This window comes from Odocoileus virginianus, chromosome 8 (genome assembly GCF_023699985.2).
Source record: "Odocoileus virginianus isolate 20LAN1187 ecotype Illinois chromosome 8, Ovbor_1.2, whole genome shotgun sequence".
In the NCBI taxonomy this organism is placed as follows: Eukaryota; Metazoa; Chordata; class Mammalia; order Artiodactyla; family Cervidae; genus Odocoileus; species Odocoileus virginianus.
In genome coordinates, this window is record NC_069681.1 from 72059861 (window position 1) to 72076573 (window position 16713).

Sequence of the window (16713 nt, forward strand, 5' to 3'; positions counted from 1 at the left end):
GGGAATGTTATGCTGGGGAAAAAGTCAACCTCAAAAGGTAAATAAGATTCCATTTACCTGACACTTTAGAAACAACAAACTACAGGAACGGAGAACAGGTCAGAGGCCGCCAGGTGAGAGGTGAGGTGGGTGTGACCCTCAGGGAGTGTTTTGGGGTGATGGAAGAGGCACGTGTCCTGATCATAGGGGTGGCTGCGTGCACACAGGGTCAACACGGAACAGCACCGGACCCTGCAAGAAGTTGATTTTACTATATGACATCTCACAAGACAGGCAGGTGACCTTCCTATCATTCCAGCGAAGGTTCTGTCCAGCCGAGGTGGCAGCCAGCCCCTGGAACAGTGAGAGAGCAGCCTCTGTGGTCAGACTGTCTGGACTCAGGCCCAGATCCACAGCTCACAGGCCGGGGGACTTATCCTCCAAGTGCCTCTTTCCTTGTTGGAAGGCAGACGTGCAAGGAGGTTAAATCAGCCCATCCAGGTACAGCCCTCGCCAGGATCGGGTGTCAGTAAGAGCTACGAGCAGTCCACACCAGAGCACAAGCCCCACACACTCGGAGTCTGCGTCTGCCTCATGTGACTGTGTTCCCGGGGCCCGGCTCTGGCTGGGGGTTCCGTGGAGAATGAACATGGAGGAACAGCTGTACAGACAGGAAGGGTTGCGGCCTGCAGGTCCCTGCACCCGACAACATCTTCACCCACAGGACCGCTCGAGACGCGGCCGCTGGCCGAGAGGAGTCCTGCTCCCAACTCAGCTGACAGAGACGTGCACACACTTCCATCTCAACTCCAAGTGTGGGGGAAAGATGCCTGATGTAAACAATCATTTGATGCAAACACCTTATTTTGAACTAGAAGATATTCCTGAAAAGGTTTATAAAATCTATTTTATAAGAATTTTATTATAAATGCACAGATAAGTATTCTACTAGAATTTTGGTAGAAGCTCTCATAAATGAAGAACGTTTGTCACATGAAGACTCTTCCCCGTGTGAGTAATCCCTCTCTCACTGCATGTTACACAGCTGTTCGATTACATACACATACTCAAGTTTAAGTTCTAACTGTGACTTTTCCCTGTACAGTCTTTCCATTCAATAGCTCACTTCACAATAACAAACGATGGCCAACGGCTCTCAAACCCTTCAGACGAGAACAGAGAACTGCCTTCCAGTCCACTACTGAGCCTCATAACCTGAACTGAAACTGTAACTGAGAGAGGCGGTCTTCAGCCCCGGCCCAGCACCTTACTCACCAGGTCGGCCACCCTGCACAAGGAGTCTGAGAGCTCGTCGAAGATGAGCACGGTCCATGGCCCGGGTGGCGTGGTGCACACGCGCCTCACCAGCTGCTCCGTCTTCCTTAGGGCCTTCTCCTGGGCCACGCGGAATCCTTCTGGGGCACTGAGCTCGGGAACGCCAAAGAGACCCTGGAACCCAAAGAACAGCTCCCACTGAGAACAGAGCACGTGACCTGGGGGTATTACATACACTTTTCTCATACAGAAAATCTCAGCTTTCACTGGTATTTCTTATCATCACGACACCTGTCATCACCTGTATCCCTCTCACATTCCCCGAGACGTTCCACATACACGACACTGGAATGGAATTTTTCTTCAATTCTTATTTTATAAAAAAAAAACAAAGATAGAATGATACACATTCAAAATCCAGCTCTGTCACTACCACAGAACAGCCAGGATTACATGACACACTTTTTAAAAAACATTTTAGCATGTCTGGCACGCAGAAAGCATTTATTTAACAGGTGGCAGCTGTAACCACTATCCGCTGTATGACCCTGGTCAAGTTCTCACCCCTCCTTGGCCTACCGTCTTCATGGGACCCAGGGGGTTAATAGATGCTTGGACCCAGGAACCAGGGGACTCCATTCTCAGGACCCTGCCGGGCACTGAGTGAGGTCCAGGGCATGGCACCCAGCACTCCACAAACGACACAACAGGGACCATGAGTTGACGACTGAGCACACACATATCTTTAAAAGACAGAATAAATATGCCAAACCAAGTCACAGGCTGAAACTGGCAGCAAATGCTGTACTTTCCACAAGCATTCCAACACCTGGACAAAGAAAAAAATCACTAATCTAATGGGAGGGACCATCTTCTTGCACTGGTTCAATCACACTTGCTGCAACACCCAGGAAAGCAGTGTTCTGTCACTCAGAACCCACAGCGCTTCTTACACATGCAGTGCGTGCCGAATGTGCACCATGGACTTCAGGGGCTCTCGTAAGGCACAAAGTAGCACCCTCCTTTCACAGATAAGGAAACACACTCTCAGAGGTTGAATAGGTTTGCAGTCACTAGGTCACAAGTGCAAGAGATGTGACTTGAACATGCTCCAAGCACCCCTAAAGCCTACGCTTTCTCTGTGCGTGGACCGCAGCTTATGTTGAAAAGTCTCTTTGCGCCAGCACCAGGACTAGGAACTCTGCTCTTCCACCAATTTAACCAGCAACCCAACAGAGGGCCTGACATAGGCGGGAACTCAGGAATGAGTCAAACTAACAGGCCAAACGCTTAGCTGTACAGATCAGCTGTGTAGATGCTTGCCAACTGTAGGGAATACCAAGAGGTGAAACAGGCCTGTCAGGTCAACAGTTTCTGCAGGACTGGATGCAAGAAGCTATTAATTTCTGTTCAAAATACATTAAGTTGGAGGAAATAAAGACAAGGACAGAGCAGAATCAGGGCCAAAGCCTTCCCTGGTCTTTACAGTGATCTAATCTGATTCAACTACAGACTGTTTGTTGTTACCTCTCAGCACACTGCCCCATACTCCTCTCGGGAATTCTGAACCTCAGCCTACCAGTTACGGCCATGTTGAAAATCTACATACGCTGTAAGGTTTCTTTTTTAAAATAAAAGCCAACTCACATATTTGAAAATCTGCTATCAGCACCTAAAATCATGATGTATAAAAGAAAAATGAATAAAGGTAAAAAGAGTACTCTCATCCACCCTTCATGTGGATGAAGTTCTCTTTCATAACCCTTTATGTCTTTCTGCTCAGTACACACAGGTCGTTCTGATTCTCACACCGATTACGTCAATACCAGCGTTATTTACTCCCAAGGAAGCTTGTGCAGCAAATTTCACTCAAAGATAGTTTTAAAACAAAGAAAAGTGTGTGTGTGTGTGGGGGGGGGGGATATGAAAAACTCAACCATGAGACCCCCTGTAACCACATCCCTAACTCATCTTTCCAAGAGAGGCAACAGTAAATAATCATGAAAAAATAAAAAAGACAAAACCAAGAGTAACAATGTAAACTGAGCAATATCCCTAAATGCAAAGTAAAGCAGGCACAGTTGAGTCCTTTCCAAGCTTCCCTTCCTTCTGCCCCTCAATCCAGTCATTAACTCAATAATGAGCGTCAGGAGCAGGTGGTTGGGCGGGGAGGGGGACTGGCTATTTGGGACCAGCAGCGGTTGCGGACTGTCACAGAAGTGATGGACAAGCAGCAAGTCCTACTGCAGAGCCCAGGGAGCCACATTCAGCACCCTGCGACACGCACAATGGAAGAGAACGTGAAAAAGGAGCTGAGCTACTGTGGTGTGCAGCTGAGACTAACACCGCACTGTGCATCAACCAGACTGCGACAAAGTGAGCTTGGAGAGAGGAGGACTCAATCACAAGTGTCTGCGGCACGCCAGACCCGCGCGCGTGCGGACGGACAGACCGCCGGGACAACCAAGAGGTGGCGACCTGCGGCTAGGTGGGTCTCCGCGGTGGGCAGCGCCGCCTCGGAGGCCGGTCCCGCGTTTTACAGGAAAAGAAGAGGCCAGAGCTTTGAAGAGAACTGACGAGGGCGTCTCGGGCATCAGGGACAGACCAGCGACACTGACCACGGAGGCCCGTCCCGGAGTAGTGACACCACAGGCGGGCTCGCCTCACCCGGGCCGGCCGGGTGGGCAGGGGTCCGCGCGGGCAGGAGCCGCACCCGCACGCAGGGCCGCACCGGGCATCAGACCCTCAGAGCGGGGACCCCAAGGTCACCACGGACAGGAGACCCCCGCCGCCCGCGCCCCCAGACTCCGCTCACCCCGCGCTCGCCGGACCGGTCCAGGCGGCGGCCCTGGGGCTGCACGGTGAAGGCGGCGCCCACCGGGGACCAGCGGGTGCTGACCCGCCGCACGCGGAGCCCGGCCCGCAGGCCACCCAGCCTCCGGGCGCACAGCATCACGCCGCGTCTCCTGGGCAGCGCCCGCGCCCCCACGTGACCCCGCGCTTCCGGGAGGGCCGGGGCCACGGGGCCAGAGCGTCGCCCGCTGACGTCCGCCGCGTGGAGCGCCCCCGCGCGCCGGGAGTGGGCACCGCAGGACGCGCCGCCCCGCCTCGGCGCCGGCCCTCACACTGGACCGAGACCCGTCGCCCCCTGTCGGCTTCCGCTCCAGGAAGGAGCGCTGCAGGTGCCCTGCCCCTCCACGTGCGAGCCCTGCGGCCAGAGCTGTCGGCCGGCCTCGGTCCACTGACCGTGAACTCGCGGAGAGCGACGACAAACCGACGGAGCAAGATCTGAGCCGGGAGGGCAGTGTGGCGGAGAGGGCGAGGGCTGGGGCCTGAGGGGTCTCTCCAGGTATCCGCGGGGGGCGGAGGCCGTGCAGGGATGGGAGCCTCACCTGGACGGCCCGCGAGGATGACCCTGCCCGAGGGCAGCCCCAAGCCTGCTGCTGTGGCCTCGCCTGGGCTTGGCGAGGAACCGGATGCCCGGACCAGCTCCATCAGGCCTGAAGGATGCCTCGTGCCAAGGTTCAGGCCGAGGGGCGTCGTGTCTCACCTGAGTGCGGTGGCGGTAGGTCCGCCCTGCCTGTGGGCTGTGAGCAGCCCCAGAACCTTCTCTGAAGTTCCAGAATCGAGGGCCTAGTTCCATCCTGACAACACCTTAGTCTTAAACGGAGTTTGGTTTTAATTTAGCCTGGTCGGGAGAAAAAGCCCTAGTGATCAAAATGATAAGATATTTAAAATTTACTTAAGGCAAGTGCCTGGGAGGGCCTGCACAAGTCTCTACAACTTAACTACAGATTCTGCATTTGTGTATATGTGGCAAAGCATGATTTCATTTTCTGCAGGCTTTTTAATGAAAGATTTCAAGCTATTTAAAATCCCCAAAGTCCTTACTCTATGGTGATTAATACTGTGACTGGGTTGGTCCTTGGGGCGACCACATCTCAGGTATGCATGGCAGGACTTACACACATGTCAAATGTGTCATGTAAAAAAATGTATCAATAAATTTGACAAAAGTACTTATTTTATCATAATTTTTAAAAGGGGTTTCAAGTCTGAGAACCTTTTTTTGAGCCCAGAATGGTTTTTATACAAAGGTAACTAACCGTTTTAAATGCAAACACTGAGGCCTGCAAACACCCTCAGAGGATGATGACTTATGCTGCATTCACAAAGTGTGTTGTGTCTCAGAAAACCTAGCGTAGTTAGACTTGTAAAAACTACAGAAATCCACAGCTGAAGCCCCAATACTTTGGCCACCTGATTCGAAGAGCTGACTCATTGGAAAAGACTCTGATGCTGGCAAAGACTGAGGGCAGGATTAGAAGCGGACGACAGGATGACATGGTTGGATGGCATCATTAACTCAATGGACATGAATCTGAGCAAACTCTGGGAGATAACAAAGGACAAGGAAGCCTGGCGTGATGCAGTCCATGGGGTCGTAACAACAAAATGGAAATGATTTCTGTATACTTCCAAAGTTTTCCAAAACCACCGTGTAATTTTTCAATAGTTCATCTATAGCAGTGCTGCCTGCTTGTAATGATAATTCAGAAAATTCCCATTTTTCCAAGGAATGAAGACACTGTCACAACCATACTGGCTTGGTTGGCATGTGACAGGAGTGGCTGTAAGTCCCTCAGAGAACTAACAACGCCCCAGGCTAGGGTTTTGAAGGTGCTGTTGCTCAAATATGCACCAGGCTTATGCCCTCTTGCTTGTTGTGTGTGCTAAGTCATTTCAGTCCTGTCTGACTCTTTGCGACCCCATGGACTGTAGCCCACTAGGCTCCTCCATCCATGGGATTCTCCAGGCAAGAATACTGGAGTGGGTTGCCATGCCCTCCTCCAGGGGATCTTCCTGACCCAGGGATCAAACCGGCCTCTCTTATGTCTCCTGCATTGGCAGGTGGGTTCTTTACCACTAATGCCACCTAGGAAGCCCATTTCTTGCTTATTAGTTGCTCTCATCTAATAGAAAAATGCCTGGATTTAACGTAGGTATATTTAAACCTTTTAGAAGGGTACTGGGACCATGCATAATTATTTCAGTTCAACCACTGTTGCACGATCAGAGACAGGGTCACAAAAGGGCTGAAAACTCACCCAAGTCCAACTCCTCTGCTGTGGCTGAAACAACACCTTGATTCTTGGTCTTGGGTTGTTTCCACTATAACCCTGCCAGAGACCTTGGACCAGACCTTGGACCATAATCCTTGGACCAGAGACCACTTGAGATTCTTTCAGACAACAGCAGTAGTAACACAACCTGCCTCAAATTGGTTTAAGCAAACAGTTTGTTGACTCACACACTGAGACCGTCCAGGGGTACCTCTGCTTTCAGGACAGCTAGGCTTACGGCCTAAACCTTGTCATCAGGACGGGTTTACCTCCAGCTCTGGCTTTGTTCTCAGGCTCTAAGGATTAGAAGACAGCTGCCACCTAAAGCTCAAGCTTCAGCTGAAAGAGACCTTTTCTGTTTTTCCACAAGTCTTTTGCATGGCAGATTGTGTCTGTTGGCTCTAGCTGGATTGAGCGCCATCTCGGAAGTAGGCACCATGGACCGAGGAAGACAATGTTCTGACCTGCCAGACCTGCACCTCATGTGCACCCCAGACCCCAGCGTCTACACTGCTGGAAAGACCAGGCCTGAGCGTGGATATCAGGATATGTTTACCAGCAGGAAGGGAAGTGGACAGTATCTGTCTGAACAGGAAATGTCCACTATGGCCTGGAGGGCTGGTTTCCCTTTTATCCACCATGCCCTAGAAGGCACATCACCACCCTCCACTTCCAACTCTCTGCCTGGTCTCCCTGTTCAGTAACTTTTCCTTCTGCTTCATTCCTTCAAAGATTTTAGAAGGTAAACAGTGAGGAAACTCTAATGGAATTTACCCTGCTGGGTTTGGCTTAGCTGGGACCTGGGACCCTTCTTGTCTTTCCTGTTTCTCCCTTGTGGATGGGACCTGCTGGCCCGGGCCCTGTCCACTGCTGTATAAGATAACTTCTTATCTGCTTCCTCAAGTTCACAGGTGAGAAGAATTTTGCCCCAGGGTGATTCATATAGTAGGTCTTGTGGCTCCTTCGAGCACTAAAACAGTATCAAAATGCTTCCCACAAGAAACACGCAAGCAGAGGCTCTCTGGACTGTGGGAATGAGGAAAAATATTAAATAAACTGTAATAAACACAGCAGGTATTTTTACATTTACTCTTGGAGGGATACTGAGTTTTCTAGAATCAGTTTTAGGGAGAATGTTCCTCTTTTTACCTTTTTATGGTATGACAGTGATAACATAGTTAATAGCGTAAAATCATCAGATAACGTCTTCACCAGGCTAACCCCGGTGGATGGGGAAGATTGCCCTCCCCGCACCCGTCAGGAGCTGCTGAATAGCAGGAAGCCCGTGAATGTTGTGTCGTCGTCCTCGTCAGCGAACAAGCCGTTGAACCTCTCCCCTCCGGTCACCTGCAGCCACACCTCGTCCCCGAGCTTCAGGGGCAGGACGATGCCGCCCGAGGCCTGGTCCTCGGAGCCTGTGTAACCGTCCTTGGTGTGCAGGACTTTGGCCCCGTTTTTGACCAGAGACACCTGGACGTTCCTGGAGAAGACGGTGACGTGGTAGGTGAAGTAATAGACGCCGGCCACGTGACAGGTGAACTTGCCCGTGGCCACGTCGTAGTGGCCAAACTCGTTGTACAGGATCCTGTCGAATTTGATGGGCATGTCTGACGGAGGGAACTTGCTCAGCACCGTGAGCCCCACCGTGAAGGCGCTTTTGGGCAAGGCGGGCGTCTCGCCGATTTTCCCCTTTTCTCCTCGCTCCCCTTTCCAGCCTCTCAGGCCGCGGACTCCAGGCTCGCCCTGGGGCCCCAGGGGGCCAGCATCTCCCTTGGGACCTGGCTTTCCGATGGGGCCCGTGGGCCCGGGCAGTCCGGTTGGGCCCGAAGGTCCAGTGTTGCCCTCAGGCCCCTCTGGACCCATGGGCCCCACGTCGCCCTTCTCCCCCTTCTGCCCCTGGGGGCCCGTCTCCCCCGTGAGGCCCTTCTCCCCCGGGGGGCCCACGAGTCCCTTCGGCCCGTGCTTCCCTGGGGGTCCTCTCGAGCCCTGGTCACCTTTGACACCCTTCGCTTCCACATGTCCGTCTGCCCCTGAGAAGGAAGAGAGAGAACAGGGGAAGAGACAATTCGTGAAGCTCTGCCTTGTGAAGATATTCCTGAGAACATGAATGAAATAAAGCAGCACCCAGGCTTAGTATGAGGTCAGGGTGTGAAAATTTTTTTTTTTCCGTTTATTTTTATTAGTTGGAGGCTAATTACTTTACATCATTGCAGGGTGTGAAAATTAATTTACTCCTCAATCGTGCAGATACACACACACATGTGCACGTGTACTCAGGCGCACCCAGAACACTGCCTGACTCAGGTAACACCGACTAAATCAGTGTTGGGGCTCATGTTAAAATGACAGTTCTTCTTTGGGGTCTTCCCTGGCGGTCCAGTGGTTAAGACTCCCCGCGTCCACTGCAGGGGGCAAGGGTTCAATCCTTGGTCCCCTTGGTCAGGAGAACCAAGATCCTGCATGCCCCAGGGCATGGCCAGCCCAAAAAAGAAATGACAGCTTTCTGCCCATCCCCCAGGGAACTCCTTTGGAAGCGGGAAAACCACAGACAGCAGGTTCACCAGGCCGCCCGGGGAGGTGACTCGCAGCACTGATGACCTGATGCTCCGAGAAGCTCCTCACTTGAGCTCTGCTCTGGCAGGTGCATCGTGCTGTGCTGGTTCCCCCTGTCCCCGTCCCCCCCAGCCTGGCCGCCCCCTCTTCCCACACCTGAGCCCGACTGGGCAGCAGCGGTGTGAGCACAGCTCTGGAGTCAGACGCCAGGATCCAGCCGGCCTCCACCACTTCTACACAAGCTGATGCCCACCTGCACCGGTTCCTCACCTGTGACCTGGGATAATAAACTGCCTCCTGTATAGGCTGTTGTGTTGAGTCAGCACATGGAAGGCACTAGAACCACTTTGTGGCAAGGACGCTGTGATCACCACCCCCCACCCCCATCAGCACCCTCCCGCCTCCAGGGACCAGCTCAGGTGCCCCTTCTCCTGCAGGTCCACTGAGTCAGAATCCTGCGTCTTTCTCAGGGCCCAGCGCAAAATCAGGCTTCAGCAAACCACAGACCAAGGGCCACTTCTGCCCTCCACTTCCACCCTCCTGTTTTTGAACAGCCCGCAAGCTAGGAATGGTGGGCATTTTTACATGGCCACCAGTCATGTTCCGAGATTCATGACAATCATGTACAATTCAGGTTTCACGGGACACAGCCCCGCATGCTGAGGCCTCCCTGTCTCTGCTTTCCCCTACGACGGAAGAGCTGAGCAGTCATGACTGGGACGCTGTGGCCCTTTACAGAAAGTCTGCCCATCTCTGCACTGAACTGCGAGCTTCTGGAGAGAACTGTGTGGCCTTTCCCATGGGTCACTCTCAGAGCCCTGTAAGGGACTTGTCCTTGGTTACCACTTAACACTTCTCGCCACATCACTGACAACTCAGGATGAGGGCAGCTGAGTGGGAAGCTGTGTCTGACCTGGTTCTCCTTTGTCACCAGTCATCCCGTCCTTCCCAGGGCCACCAGGACGCCCTGGTTCTCCTGGCAAAAAGTGAGAAAACAGACAGGAGTTAAAATTCTAGCTCCAGTTTCCTGAGTGTGAGTCAGCGATGGAGGATCCCAGGGAGCCCCAGCCTGACCCCCTCACACACGACACATGGCGGGGTGTGAGCAAGGGCATTTGGGGCGAGCAGCAAGAATGCTGAGTGGGCAGAGCAGCGGGCTGTGAAGTGGATGGGTGGGCCTCCCAGGCATGCAGCTGACGATCATGGTCGTGTGTTTCTCACGTGACAAGGACTTGGGTGGGGGCAAGGGGGCTTTCTATGGTCCTTTTCCATCACTTTCTGGGAAGTGGACTGGAAGGTCTACTAGCCTCCTATGAAAGCACAGAGGACCATGCTCACACCACACTACTGGGGATGGAAGAGTGGGTTCTGGAAGGACCTCTCCAGTGCCTTAGAGTGGTGGTCAACGTGCTGTGCAGACCACTGGGATGGGAGGCCATGAGGTTAGCACCACACTGGGTGATCTCTGCCAGACACCCAGCCATCAGAACTCTCCAGGCCCTGGTGCCAAAGACCCCTCATACCTGCCACCTGAGGCAAAAATATCCATGACGTCACTTGCTTCTGAAAACGGCCCTGTGGTACCGGAGATGCTGACAGGCAGACACGCAGCCCCACCCAGTGGGAAGCCCTCAAGGACAGGGTCCTGATGGCCAGTGCTGCCCTGTACCCCACACCCAGCCTGGGTCTGGCCGGGACAGGCTGTCTATCAGTGTCTTCTAGGTGATGGAGAGAGATATGTGTGGAAGGATGGAGAGGGGCGAGCGGGTAGGCGCTGAGCACACAGGCGATGAATGAATGGAGGAGGCGAGAAGAAGTAGGGAGGAGCGGAGGGCAGCTGCAGGCGCAGGTGGTGGGTACCTGCATCCCCCTTGTCGCCCTTTGCCCCGTCTCGTCCATCTCTCCCAGGCAGTCCATTGTGACCAGGGTTCCCGGGGACGCCAGGGTGTCCCTGCTTGCAGGTGTCCTGTGAGCTCGCCATCCCCATGCAGACTCCAGAAACAAGCAGGAGCCACGAGATCCTCATGGCTTGGGCGACAGGGCTGAATGGAAAGAGGGAGAGGCTTTCGTCACCGCAGCCAGGGACACAGCCTCTGCTCTGCACAGTGGTCAGGCTTGGACAGAAGGATCAGGACGGGTTAGGGTGGGAGCTGGGAGAAGACCAGCCACCCACAACAGAAGGACACAGCCTTGAAGGGATGTGGGAGGTCGGGGCAACTCTTACTGGTGAGCAGTCAAGGAGAGAGCCATGTCCCAGGTCAGGAAACTCCCGCTGACCAAGTCCCTTTGGGCAGACACTCCAGTTGACTGTTTTGCTTTGGGCAAATCCCTTTTTGGAGCCAGAGAAGAGATGAATGCTTGCCTCTCGGGGCTGCTGCAAAAAACAAGATCACGCTGTGTGTGAAACCATGTGTTGACTGGTGAAGCAAACACGGAATGAGCCTCTGCTTGGCATCCCCACTTCTGGGTGTACACAAAAGAGGTGACACAGAGGCTCTGCCAGATATTTGTCTGCCCACATTCACAGCAGCGTGGTCCACAACCACCAAAAGTGGAAACATCCCACGTGTCCCCTGACACATGAACAAAATGCGGTCTGTGCAGAGAGTGGACACGATTAGCCTTAAAAAGGAGAGAAACTCAGGCATGTTACAACAGTGATGAACCTTGAAGACACTGTGCTCGGTGAACTTAGCCAGTCATACATGGCAGACATTGTTTGGTTCAACTTATGGGAGGTACTGGGAGGAGTCAAGTTCAGAGATAGGAGAAAGGTTGGTTCTAGAACCACTGCAATAAAGTGGATATCACAAAAAAACTGAGTCACACAAATTTCTTGGCTTCCAGTGCATATAAAAGTTATGTTTACACTATGCTGGGGTCTGTAAGTGTACATGGGTTAATTTTCAGTGAAAGTGAAAGGGTGAGTCGCTCAGGTATGTCTGACTCTTTGCGACCCCATAGACTGCAGCCCACCAGGCTCCTCTGTCCATGGGATTCTCCAGGCAAGAATACTGGAGTGGGTTGCATGCCCTTCTCCAGGGGGTCTTCCCAACTCAGAGATCAAACCTGGGTCTCCTGCATTGCAGGCAGATTCTTTACCCTCTGAGCCAGCAGGGAAGCGCCCTCCCCACCAATTGCAGAAAAATGCTAAGCATCACCTGAGCCTTCAGCAAGTAGCAGTAGTAACATCAAAGGTCACTGATCACAGATCATCATAACAAATAGTGATGAAGACATTTGAAATATTGTGAGAAGTACCAAAATGGGACACCAAAGGAGCTGATGCTCAATGCAGGGTTGCCCCAAACCTTTAATGTGTTACAGAACGGGATATCTGTGAAGCACAATGAAACGGTGTGTGCCTGTGTATGCAGTAACAAAAATTAGAAGCAGATATATCCAAATGCATAGGGCTGCTTCAGAGTGGGGGGTTCCAAGAGCTTCTCTTTTTTCAAAAGGCTTTTTTACAGTTTCTTAAAACTGTTTCTAGAGATACATCTTCTAAACCCAGCTAGACTGTGACACCAAGGATTACGTCGCCACCTGATGGAAGCCACTACGTGTCTCAGGGCCCAGGCTGATGCACAGAAAAGTATTTTTGGAAAAGGAAAGGTGGATGTTTCCCTCTAAAGTCACAAACTTACGCCCTTTCAGGAAATCAAGCTGAGTTTTCTCAGAGCCAGTTTCCATAAATAAACTACACCTTCCTCTTCTGTTTAACTCAGAAGTGGCTGGTTGCAATCAAATCTAAACTGCATACACCAGCCTCTGTAGGGGTCTATATTTCTCCCTTTTTTTTCAAAATGTGTGTTACAATTATTCCAATAGTAAAACAGATCGTGAGCTCATAAAATGTCAGGTTGGGATAAACTGCACTCTGCTCTCCGGCCAGAGAGGAGCTGAGATGAAAGCAAACGTGCACCCTTCCAGGAGTCTCTTCTGGGCTCTTACACACCTGACATGGGCAGAAGTGCCAGTTGTGAATAAAGGAACACCTTCGTCCCCCAGATGAGCAGCGAGAAAAGGGGCGGCACCGTCTCTAAAGAAAAAATGTTTAGCAGATGGAAGGAGGGTTTGCACAAGGCATAGAGGAGAAATCATATTCGTGAGTTATTTTCCAAAATAAAAAGTTACACAGGTGTTTCTCACAAAGCCTCAGGCTGGCTCCTCAGTTGCAAGGTTTAACTCCAGCATCCCGTGTTTGTGTAGAAGGTGCTGGAGCTAGGACCCACGGTGGCTTCCCTCCTCCACTTCCCCTCTTCCTCTTGTCTTCTCTGGCTCTCTCCCCCTTCCCCACCCATTCTCCACACAGCCCCTGGACCGGCATCACTTGCAGGTAACAGCATACTGAAGACAGCAGCTGCATCTTTACACTTTCTTATTTTCGGCATATCACAGTCCAGTATTTGTTGTGTGGTTGAATGAATGGATACTATCCTGGTTCTAACTATGTGCGAATTATCACAGGCAGGCAGCTGGATGTTGAATCTAATCCTTGTGGACACTTTCAGTGGAGGGTCTAGTCTCTCTAACGCCCCTGCTCCCCGTTGCCAATGGTGACAGAAATTCTATCTAGCATGTGGCAGCCCATGACAGATTCATGATCCAGCTTCCTTGCAGCCTAGGTCCACCGTGAAACTAGCCTGTGGTCACAAGTGGGTGAAACCAACACAGGCAGCGTGGAGACCACGACCTTCCTGGGAAGGGGTGCCCCCTCCCTCGTGAGCCATAGTGGACCCCTTGAAGGAGGGCAGCGCCCTGGGGACAAGAAATCCTGGTCTCTGATGACAGCGCAGCCACCCTGCCCTCCCGGCCTGTTGGTGACATGGGCAAGACCTGCATGTTCTGCTCACTCGCCGGAGCCTGTGATGTGGGGTCTCTTACCCGCATCCAAGCCTACATCATAAGCGATGCAAGGCTTCCGCTGTCAAAGGAATGGGCGCCCATCCAAAGTGAGTAGGGCTTGACGCCTGTAGTTACTGAGCTCTGGGCTGCTTAAGACACACTGGATCGGAAACCCTGCAGGTGATACAATGAACCTCTGACAGCGGGGACAGCAGTGTATCGATACCGCCAGTGTGGACGCATGGAGAGTGGACACAGTCCTCCTGCTGGATATCAAGTTCATGGGGGGAGGAGGGCCCCTGGGAGGCCCCCATGAGCCCCTAACCCTAACATACGGAAACAGCTAGGGACGAAGGGTTACAGACTGCAAACGCTTTTGGAGTTACTGTGTTTGAGACCCAAGTAAAATCGGTTCTTCTTGTTTCTGGAGAGTTTCTCCTATGCTTGGTCTGCATTCTCCTTCACTACTGAACTGCTTTACGAAAGGTCACTCAAGGCACACCCTGATTACTATTCTCCAAGGACATGATGTCCCTGGTCCACGGCCAAGGTTAAGGGTTTCCACTTCTCAAGGTTCCTACTTCTCCAAATAGGAAGATTTAATGAAGATCGGCCAGAACCCGGTAGAGCAATCTTCCCTTGGTCTCCAAACCTCCAGCCTCTGAAGGCTGCATAGAACACAAAGGGTGCATGAGCCCAGAGTCACCCCCGACATGACTGCCCAAGAATCTAAACCTCCAACCTGCCATCACTGAAGACATTTTCCTCACTTTCTCTATACTTTGTACATATGTATTTCTTCTTCAACACATGTTGAGGACCTTGTTTTAAACTATCCTGGGTAAGTTAGTACTGCCAGAAATCTAAGAATGTCCACATTAACATTTGTGTAAAATAATCCAAGCTTCTCTAGAAAGCTCCCTAGACAGTTCTCATGATTTATTCTAGGGTTTCACCCTCCTCCCAGATAGTCTGCAGAGTTCTAGCAGAAAGATTTCAAAATCTGCTTCTATCTCCTATGTAGCCTCTTCAGAGTGTATTTGGAACTGGCTTACTCCTTTCTCACCCCAAACTCTGTAGACATCTACCTACTTTGCAAAACGTGGGCTTCCCCGATGGCTCAGTGGGTAAAGAATCCACCTCCAATGCAGGAGACGTGGGTTCAATCCCTCGGTCGAGAAGATCCCTTGGAGAAGGAAATGGCAACCCACTCCAGTATTCTTGCCTGGAGAACTCTATGGACAGAGGAGCCTGACGGGCTGCAGTCCGTGGGGTCGCAAGAGTCGGACACAGCTGAGCGACTAAGCACACACATCACACACCAGTGATAACAGAGCTGCTCTCTGACTCCGACGCCTTAAATTGAATGCAAAGAAGTTGTGTCTTAAGGCACTTACCTGCACCCAGGGCTGCAGGCGGCACCCAGGGGCTCTGAAAACCAGGAATCAGAAGCAAACTAAATAAAATCATGCCTTCCTGCCAGGCAATCCCCTGGTGGCTAGATCTGCAAAACAGCAGGAAGGGGAGGGAACACGTGAGCATAAGACCTCTTGGAAGAACTTCAAAAACTGAGGCAATGCTCGAGTCCGCCGTCATCCAACACCACCACTTACTTCAGCCGATAGAGCTCCTTCTTTCCTCCTCTTTCACTGAGAGAAGGTGAGGTGGCTTCCGGGTGGGCCTGGAGGGAGGCGTCCCCAGCAGCCTCCTCCCCTTAGAGAGACCTTTGTGCCTTTGCTTTCTTTGTGCGGCTCTGAGCCGACCTTGGGTCAATCATGAGCCAACAGAACCGAAACAAAGATGGTACCATTAGGCCTCCTTCAGACCCTGGACGTTTCGACGCGACATCGCTTATCTCGGTCTCCCCGCCTCCATGTAGTTCTTGTCAGTGTGGGCGCTTGTGTGCCTAAGACACCTGTCCTCGTCACAACACATGGGCTTTCCTGGTGGCTCAGCAGTAAAGACTCAGCCTGCAATGCGGGAGACCTGGGTTCGATCCCTGGGTCAGGAAGATCCCCTGGAGGAGGGCATGGCAACTCACTCCAGTATTCTCGCCTGGAAAATCCCATGGACAGAGGAGCCTGGCTGGCTACAGTCCATGGGGTCACAGAGTCAGACATGACTAACACTTCTTCACCACACGTGTGCACGTGTGCACACACGCACACAGCACTAAGAACATGCATGCGTGCATGCTAAGTCGCTTCAGTGTTAACCCTATGGGCTGTAGCCCACCAGACTCCTCTGTCTATGGGAAGCCCCAAGAACAACATGGTGAAACCTTTTTTCCAATCCCATATAATCAGATTCCTCTTTTCCCGTCAGTCGATGAATGTTGATTTCTGACTTAAAAATAACATCAAGAGAACAAATGCCCCAATGCTCTTTCTCAGAGAACAGCTCTGAGGGCTCCCCTTTGGGGTCTGCTGGGGCCCTGCCTCCTGCCCCAACCCCCCAGGAAATGGGCAGTCCCTGAAGTCCTCCCAGAAGCCAGACATTTGCTCCCTTGTCACAGGCTGCATTCTAGTGATGCTCTGAGTGCTTGTCTCCGGACCACATGCCCCACTGGACAAGCACCCGCCTTGCTGCCTCTCTGGTGTCCAGTGGGTGGGTGGGTGACTCACCTGGACCCCTCTGAGGACAGCCCTGTCCCCCAGCCTGCTCCTCCCCCCATGGGTGCCCTCCTGTGTCATTGGCACCACCCTCTGAATCCACACCCCCAGCCCATGAGCATAAGCCCCGCTTTTCAGCCTAGCCAAAGGAAGTGGGGCAGGTGGCTGTTCAGGTAGAGTCAGCGGCAGCCTCTGTGAGGACCCCTTCCTGGTGACCACCACAGCAACAGTGAGTCTTTGCTGACTTTCCCGAGCTGAGTTAGGGAGGGAAATTCCCTCATTTCCCCACCCCAGTGGCCTGGCTCAGTGAACATGGCTGGCTA

The 16713-nt window shown here is 52.4% G+C and overlaps 2 protein-coding genes across 5 annotated transcripts in view; both read right to left on the reverse strand.

Moving 5' to 3' along the window:
* Positions 1-4248, reverse strand: part of MIPEP (mitochondrial intermediate peptidase) — an 80024-nt gene extending 75776 nt beyond the window's left edge. Inside the window, exons 1-2 of one of the 3 annotated variants that reach the window (XM_020894641.2) lie at positions 4070-4247; positions 1255-1428 (exon numbers count right to left, since the gene is read on the reverse strand). In XM_020894641.2, the coding sequence (XP_020750300.1) occupies positions 1255-1428; positions 4070-4207 (312 nt within the window). In that variant the 5' untranslated portion in view covers positions 4208-4247. Of the gene's footprint in view, positions 1-57; positions 334-1254; positions 1429-4069 lie in introns of those variants that run through there. The other 2 variants (XM_070471681.1, XM_070471680.1) reach the window with 2 other exon arrangements.
* A 3199-nt stretch (positions 4249-7447) lies between these two features.
* Positions 7448-15871, reverse strand: C1QTNF9 (C1q and TNF related 9). 2 transcript variants are annotated; one of them, XM_020894637.2, is made up of 5 exons: positions 15176-15866; positions 11155-11304; positions 10791-10972; positions 9844-9906; positions 7448-8407 (listed from the first exon to the last, which is right to left on the reverse strand). In XM_020894637.2, the coding sequence occupies exons 2-5, from the start codon at positions 11178-11180 to the stop codon at positions 7635-7637; spliced, it is 1044 nt and encodes a 347-aa protein (XP_020750296.2). In that variant the 5' UTR covers positions 11181-11304; positions 15176-15866; the 3' UTR covers positions 7448-7634. The 2 variants fall into 2 exon arrangements, with proteins under 2 accessions (XP_020750296.2, XP_020750298.2); XM_020894639.2 differs by lacking the exon at positions 11155-11304 and having other exon boundaries at positions 15176-15871.
* Positions 15872-16713: the final 842 nt, after the last annotated feature.

What these genes read in the sequence shown, in the direction of transcription:
- C1QTNF9 (XM_020894637.2), bottom strand. Translation starts at nt 11,180, where the DNA reads ATGGCTCTCTCCTTGACTGCTCACCA. An exon ending in CTCTCCTTGACTGCTCACCA is followed by an intron (nt 10,973 to 11,154) that starts GTAAGAGTTGCC and finishes CTTTCCATTCAG; the next exon opens with CCCTGTCGCCCAAGCCATGA. An exon ending in GGGCGACAAGGGGGATGCAG is followed by an intron (nt 9,907 to 10,790) that starts GTACCCACCACC and finishes ACTTTTTGCCAG; the next exon opens with GAGAACCAGGGCGTCCTGGT.